Source organism: Anastrepha obliqua, chromosome 3, assembly GCF_027943255.1.
Source record: "Anastrepha obliqua isolate idAnaObli1 chromosome 3, idAnaObli1_1.0, whole genome shotgun sequence".
NCBI classification, from domain to species: Eukaryota; Metazoa; Arthropoda; class Insecta; order Diptera; family Tephritidae; genus Anastrepha; species Anastrepha obliqua.
In genome coordinates, this window is record NC_072894.1 from 133,401,704 (window position 1) to 133,410,031 (window position 8,328).

Consider the following 8,328-nt stretch of genomic DNA (forward strand, 5'->3'; position numbering starts at 1 on the left):
TGAAAAGTAAGATACGATTTGCATTGCTTGAAGTATCTTAGAGAAATTTAGCTGAAAATTGGCTGCGGCCCTCGACAGGGCGATTGAATCGTAAAATTGTGAGTTATTTACTTGTGTCTTTCTTATTAAAATGTATTGCAGAAAATATTTAAAATGACAGGCAGAATAAAACTCTTATCCACGAAACCTAGAACGTATTATGTATCGGGTGTTATTTTAAGAGCTTAAGAACTAAAAATGATAATAAAAACTGACATATTTTTGGAAAGAATTTTAATATACAAATTTTATTTATTTTTAATTAATTTATTATAATCTGGTTGATAATTTCATGGCATTTATTTTCTGGATAATAAATCAAGCCGCATGGCATCAATGGTGGTTAGAATATTGCAATAAATCAATTGTTAAGCGCACTGTATGGCAAATTCCTCGCGAACTTTGCGAACTGTTTATTTTTTTCAAAGTAAATTTCCACAATTTGGAAGCGTTGCTTTGGTATAAAACAATTTATGATTCACAGTTGCCACTCTCAGCTGTAAAACTATAGATATCGATATCGATAGTTTTTTAGCATTTTTTCTGTCGACTCATTTCAGCAAGAGTTATTGGTAAGCGATAACTGGGGACTACACGCTATTCAATTTTCAAACTCGTAGCTGTGTTTACCGACCATTAGACGATCGGCATATTCGGGGAAAAGCTAGGTACCTTTAACTCACATTGCAGAAGCTGAGAGGACCTTTCAGAGACGGAGATTGCTGAGCTCTTTAACTGTGAATGACCTGGTTTGCAAGCTAGATGATTAAGGTTACTGGGTGTTCCTTTTTTCGACAGCCTGGGGCAGTGCGCCAACCTCAATCTCATCAATCTTCTGCATTATATCAACAGATCTGGCTGGCTGTATATATCTGCCTGTTGGAGGTCTCATAATGGTTGATACAGAGCAGTGCTTGGGGAGTGCCAGACTCGTACTTCGATATTTGCACTGTTGGATTTTGATTATGAGTTTGAATTGATTTGGAAAATTACTCCTTACCCTCCTACTTTGGATGAAGCGTTGTAAGACTCATATAGTTCATGATTTCATCTTTCCCATTTTTCACTTTCCAATTGTGTAAGTCCGCCTGGATTGGGCGACATGTACAAAATTTAAGAAGCATTTTACTCTTGGTTCTGGTATTCATAAGAATGCTGATTACAGTAACAAAGAATCAGAATTTGGGCACAGAAAAATCTATGCTCCTGTTTATAAGTTAAACTTTTTCGACTCGATGTGCTTTCCTCCATCTATGCGGAAGCTTAACAAGAAAGGCTGATCTTTGGAATTTCGAATGATGGGGTTTCCAAGGAATAGCCGTACTGAAAAATATTAATATTTAGATCCAAGAACTGTGAAAGAAATACGAGTACGTGGGGTGAATTCATACTTTTTGATACGAGGTCACAACCTTTGAGCCTATACTCTAATTGATGACAATTAAGTAGTAGCCTGGGGCGCAAAAATGCACCTGCCAATAGTAATGCGGTCTCACATGCAGCTTCTGAGCTATTAGGTGGCAATGCGCACTTGGCCGAAGCCAGGCAATGGAGGTGGTACATGTACTATAGAAAAAAAATTGCCTCACTTCTGTCAGCAAATGTTTTAGAACGGGGTAATATGTGTATGTCGTCCTGGTGCATGTAGAGACTCAGCGCACAACTGAGTGCGAGGCTGAGTGAGAGGCAGCCTCCGAAGACTTTCTAAAAGTAAGTTCAGTTCTTAAGTCTGTGTACACAGGTAAATCTTTAGGAAAAATTCCTTAGCGGTAAATCCTTTCTTGTTTTAAATTCAAGGTGCTATAGTATTACATTATAGGATCGCTTAGGCTAGGTTCGGTTAGTTGGGTTATTCCTATAGGACAATGTCTACTCTGATTTGATTCCAATCCCCTAACGAAGTTACTTAAACCACTTAGAGCTTTTGAGAAGGTAACTAGTCCCCGCGCGAGCCACTTTGCAAATTTCCCGGTTTGCAAATAAATAATCGCCAAGATATTTGGCACGGCTTTTCGGAACTGCAGGACATTCTCAGAGGAGGTGTTGTACCGATTGAATTTCTTCTAAAGCTTTTTATAACTTGTGAGGTATACCCATTCTACTAGCTAGGGTGCCAATAGTGCCCGTTGTAACACCTACTGGATCGCTTAGAAGTGAGGTGAAGCTCAATAGCAAGTTTTTCTGTTAACTGCTTGTCTACGTATCTCTAACTAACGCGGGTCGATCTTTTCACTCTAGACATGATTGGGTGTGCGAGACCAACAACAAGAGGTCTCGGTTGCGTCCGAAATTTTTAAAGATATGTTTCTCTGCTATTTTCAATTTCGTCATCGACAATCCATATTTGAAAATCTTGGTGCATGTTTGTATCTTCGACGCACCATGGCTCTATTAATATTTTTCTTAGTACCTTTGACTTACATAACTTGACTTTGTATACCTCAAATGAGAAATAGAAGAGACTCAAAGAACTCCCCTCTTGTGGTATAAAACTCTCTCTCGTTCTTTAGTGCATAGGAAGCTAAAAACCTCAGCTGGAAGTACTTTTATCCAGCTACTCTGAGTCTGGCAATGGAGGTTACAAGAAACAGATCGCTTGTTAAGGAAAGCTGCAGCGACAACCCCAATAGCTCCTGAACGTCTTTGCAATGGTACCGCATATTATCAAAGTAGTGTTGAGAGAAAAACAGACAGTACAACAAACCTTTAATGAAATCAAACACCAGGGAAGAAGCTATGTGAGGATAAAATTGGGAAGGTTCAAAAAACTTAATCACATCTCTGAGAATTATTTACAAATACTAATACGCAGCTTAATAGGTGACTTTATGCTAATAAGCCATTTACTTAGAATACTTCATTCCAAAGTATGTGTGACTATAATTTTCTCGCAGCGTACTAAAGTTCCTGTCGCATTGAAAATGTTTTACAAAAAAAGTTGGTTGTTTTTTTGTATTTGTTTGGGAAGCCTGCTGGCCTGTAGAAAGTCAATGAGCAGAAGGAATAATACTTACAGCCTTACATACATACATAAGTGCATTGATTTGGCGGTGAGCTGGGCGAGCACGAATGAGCGGAGAAAACGTGTTAACACTTGACAACGGGCACACACAGAAGGTTTGAATGATCACAGCGGCCAACGATCGGGGCGAGCAAAGCCAAAAGACGTTTACACCAACAAAACTCGTTTCCATTTTAGCTTTTTAACATAAAAATGAGATAGCCATTGAATTTTACAAAAACGATGGATGGTAATTATTGTGTGCGTGTATAAAAACAAGCGTGAATGTGTGTGTGTTGTTTGGATTTTGGTTAACAGGTTGAGCGCGCAAGCAGTCTGCGGATATGGGTGAAATACTGGGAGAGGTGGCAAGCGAAGAAGCTGTGTGTAAGAGCCGTAGAGTAGAGGTGTTAAAGAACAGTTGAATTGAGTCGGTGTTGTTGGTGTTGTTTTTGTTTCTACTGGAGAGAGGACAGTTTAAATTTTATTTCTTTTTAAAGCTGTAAGTATTTACAACAAAAGCAATAACAAATAACAAACTTGTACAAACTTCGCTGGTGCTGCTGGTTTTTGGTTGTACAAAATTTTTGTTTCTGGATTTGTACGTGCGGCTTTCGGTTGTTTTTCTGATATTGTTGATTTTAATGTTTTGTTGGCATGCCAACTGCAGCAGCAACAAAAGCAAAACTAACAAGAATAACAACAACCACACCGATAATCAAAATAACCATAATGAAGCATAACAATGAGGCATCAAGACCTGCTGCTACGCGCACCAACCGGTGTTTGAGGCATCAGCGCCGATTTCAATTTGTATTTACATTCATTCGAATGGGTTAGTCAGTATTCAAGCGCGGTCTGAGCGTGTTGTGTGGTGCGGCAAAATAAACGAACAACCGAGGCTGAATATCAGTGGCGGTGACTGCAGAGGTGGCAATAAGCAAGTTGCTTGTGCAGTTGTTAGGCAACAGTTGAGTGCAGCTGTTGGTGATTGTGGCATTGGATATCTTTATTGCGAATTTCGAAAACGCTGAAGTGTTAAAGAACACTTTGTGACGTTGATAAAATTCCAATTAGCGAGCTCAGCACGTTTTGATAAAATTGATTAACAAATTTTGTGGGATCTTTCACACCGAAGTGCTCAAATGATAAAATCGCACATAGATAAACGAAATAACGAACACTGTGAGATTTTCGGTGTGTGAATTGAATGAAAAGTCATATGAAAAATAAACTAATCGGATGTAAATAAAGACTTCATGGCTTTATAGAAATCACAAAAAACAGTCTAAAAACAAAGAAAATGAAAAAAACGTTTTGAATCAAAACTAAATTTACACTAAGGCAAACATTAATTTTTAACTGGTTATCAGTAAGCATTCGTCAAGGAAGCAGAAATAATATATCAGAAAGCCTAGAAGACTTCCATAAAACAAAAGCTGTTAAAAACGACACAAATACTCGTAGCATAAACGAAATAATAAAAATCGGGAAAGTCTACAAAGTCTCCAAAAATCAAAAGCGTCAAAAATTAAGTGTACACTTCTGTTATTTGTTATTTTGCAATTAAAAACTTCGGTGAAGAAAAAATTAATAAAGTACTAAAAAGTCTACAAAGTCTTCACAAACCAAAAAATACCAAAAATTATACGAATACTCTTACTATATTTGAAAGATAATATAAATGAAAAAGTCTGCAAAATTCCATAATTCAAAAATTGCCAAAAAATACACACAAATACCAGTTGCTGGAATAGAAGACCAAACATTCAAAATACAAATCTATACTGAAGCTGTTCACAATTCGCCCATAGCAAAGAAGTCCTGCCAAAAAATCACCAAACACAAAACCTACTTTTATAAAACTAAAACTTAAATTTATTTAAAATATAAGGTCTACAAGGCCACCTAAAAACATTAAAAATTCCCAGCAGACTTAAACCAAATAAGTAGTAAGTCGCAGCTCGCTAGTTTCGCAACCTACAAGGATCATCTTGCTCAGTCACAAAGTCTCGAATCAACAATTTGCGTAACCTCCATTCCCTATCAAAATGTCTACAATGACAATACTGCGCCGCTGCATCGATCTTCTCCTTTTCATCGTACTTATTGGAGTTGAGTTCGCCTTACACCAATGGATGCCGCCTCAAAAGCGCGGCTTCTTTTGTGGAGATGAGTCGCTACAGTATCCGTTCAGCTCCTCGCAGACTATTGGCCTTGGCGCGCTGAGCATCATAGTGCTCGCCGTACCATTCTTCGTTATACTTGTAGTCGAACTTTTCAGGCAGCTATCTCGTAGCCGCAACAAACAGCATGCATATGCAACTCAGGATGCCGCCGATGAATCCTGCCATTGTGGACGTCGTTGGAAAAATATTTACGCACACATCGGCTACTACTTGTTCGGCATCTTGATGACGCTAATCGCCACAGAGATACCTAAACGTGCTCTCGGCAGATTGCGGCCGTACTTCTTCAGTATTTGTAAGCCACGTTTAGCCGATGGCACCAACTGCGACTTTGAACGTAATCAAGGCCACTATTTCACCGAATATACGTGCGAAAGTGATGTTAGTCAAAGAATGATGACCGAAATGGCCATGTCTTTCCCCAGTGGACACTCCTCCATCGCTTTCTATGCAATGGTCTACATAGCACTGTACTTGCAAGTGGCGCTTAGCACACGCGGCTCCAAGCTACTCAAGCATCTATTGCAATTCGGTTTTGTGATGTTGGCTTGGTATGTGGCGTTGACACGCGTCAACGATCACTGGCATCATTGGTCCGACGTGTTGGTGGGTATACTGATCGGTACGCTGTTTGCCTGGCTGGTGGCGCGTTATGTGGCCAAGTTATTCGAGGGCCGTTGCTCGTCGCCGCAATCATTGTCGGCGGCGAAAATATTGGCTCATGCGAGTCTAGCATCTGCGTCTGCGCAATCGCCGACGCCAGTACTTCCAGCGTACACATTTGGCAGTGTGCCGTATCTGCAGCACCACGGACCGAATCACGCCGCCTACGGTCAGACATACCACAATTATGGGTACGTGCCGTAAAGAGCGACTGAAGGAGTGATGGAAGAAGAAAAAGAAAACGCAAATTGCACGAATGCAAGCAATAGTGCAAAAAACCTCGAAGTGCAGCTGAGTTGCAGTGAAAGCCGTTGCGATTTTGTTATTATTTTCATTGTTTCTTAATTTTGTGTTTAAATTTTAGTTGGCAGCGCACGCATGTGGCATTGGAATTTGCAGAGTAGAGAAACGTTTCGAACTATCTTTGGTAGCATTTCTCAGTCGAATGATTTCGTTAATCGTAAATTAAATTGTATGTACTAGTTTTGGTTAATTAGATAAATTTCAATTGTATTTAGGTGCATATTTTAACTAGAAGTATTAGACGAGGGAAATTTTGGAATAGTCACAACGTTTAGTAACATTTTGAATCGTTAAATATTATTTTCTATAAGATTTAAAACTTGCTTTTAAAAACTTTTTGTAACTAAAATTCCATTCAATTCAAAAATGAAGCTTTCAAAATCTTTCCAAAAAAATATATCACTGAATAAATTTATTTTAAGTATTGGCGCATAACAATAAAACTCGAAAATACAAAGTTTTCAATTAAATTGAAACTCTCCAAAAAACATATCACTTAATAAATTTATTTTGAATATTGCGGCATGACAATAAAACTCGAGAATACAAAATTTTCAATTAAATTGAAACTCTCCAAAAAAGTCTCCAAATTGAAACACCTTGAAAATGAGCAAAACCGCCAAGTGTGCTCGTTAAAATTTGTTAACAATTTTTTTTCTATATAAATAATAAAAAAACAGTTGTTTATGAAAACCATTTTACCGTTATTAATTAATTAAATGTATAATTATGCATAAATATGTATTATGTACGAGTACATAAGTATTTAGGAATAGTTGATTTATCTACATATGTAAATATTTGTATGTTTGTTTGTATGACACACTTTTTTAAGCGAAATTCGCCTTTTCAAATCGAAAAGCTTTAACAATTTAATTAAAATTAAATAAAAAGTACAATTATTATTATTTTAAACCACTTAAATGCTTTTTACTTACTATGTCTCCACTTATCGAAGCTTCACTAGGTGTTGCTAATTTTCAACTGTAACAATAAAAACAAATTCATAATATTTGCGCAAACAATTTTGATTATTCTCGCTTATTTTGGAAGCATCAATTATGCGTAATTCATGGCAATTAACTTAGCTTCAAAGGTTCGAAGAGACGAGCAGCGGCAGTAAATAGGAGTTGAGTGTCTGAATTATTTCACTTTTATTTGTATTTGAGCTCGACAGCTCGGGTGGTCTTTTTCTACCTGGCAACAGCTAGTCTACTGCTAGGGACGCAGATTGTGGTCAATGATTGTAACTCCTGCCGAATGTGAAAGGTGTAGCGGGACTCTATGGTTTATTAGCACACGTCAATCTGCGATTCTTTTCAAAATCGCGAAGAGGATTGGTTATAAATGCGGGCTAATGAAACGCTATTGTGACAACCGTAAATGTGAAAATGGGTTGATTTTTACGGTTCAGGAGCAATAAGCAGAGTGGTTGGACGAACTTGTCATCCAAGATGGAGCGTGCACTTTCCACAAATTATTTTATAAGTCCTTTGGCAATTACAGGCATCTATTTAGGCGACGGAAATGACAGGCAAAAAACGCCATTCGCGCAAACACTTTTTAACTCCCTAGAAGCAAGGAGTAGAAGTTTGGACGATGACGTAGCAATATTTCTTGAGATAACCAGAAAAAATTGAATGCATTAACACCCAGCTGGTAAGCCAACTACTATATTCACTTATATTCTTCATTGAAGAAGGCTTTGGCTTAAGGTAAGTAAAAGAAATTAGGCTTACTTCAACCAGACATGGTAAATTATAGGATTTTAGGCGATTCTTCATAAATTTATAGTTTTTCCTAATACGAAATAGATATCAGTAGAGTTTGCTTATTATCTGCATACGAATCACGGATCTGTGACTCCTTTGTGGAGACTTCTCTTAAAATAATGAAGCAGATGTGCATTACATAGTCCTTTTTTGCAATATAGTCTACCATCTTAAGTGTATACGATAGGTGTTAGGTTAGGTTATACTGGCTTGCCGAAGCCACCCAAAGACCTTAGGTTCATAGCGCTACCAGATCAGAGTCCTACATGTTTTAGCGAAAATGTCCATAATTCAAGATGCGTGTACTGTTCCCGAATTTTAAGAGTCGCTCAAGCTCTACTTCAGCGATATATTTTAGTTT

The 8,328-nt window shown here is 37.8% G+C and overlaps 1 protein-coding gene across 1 annotated transcript; it reads left to right on the top strand.

Annotated features, from left to right (window-relative positions):
* The first annotated feature begins 3,895 nt into the window (after window positions 1-3,895).
* LOC129241806 (putative phosphatidate phosphatase) lies at window positions 3,896-7,034 on the top strand. The gene has a single exon (XM_054878319.1). It carries the CDS (start codon window positions 5,092-5,094, stop codon window positions 6,094-6,096), a length of 1,005 nt encoding a protein of 334 aa, XP_054734294.1. The 5' UTR covers window positions 3,896-5,091; the 3' UTR covers window positions 6,097-7,034.
* Window positions 7,035-8,328: the final 1,294 nt, after the last annotated feature.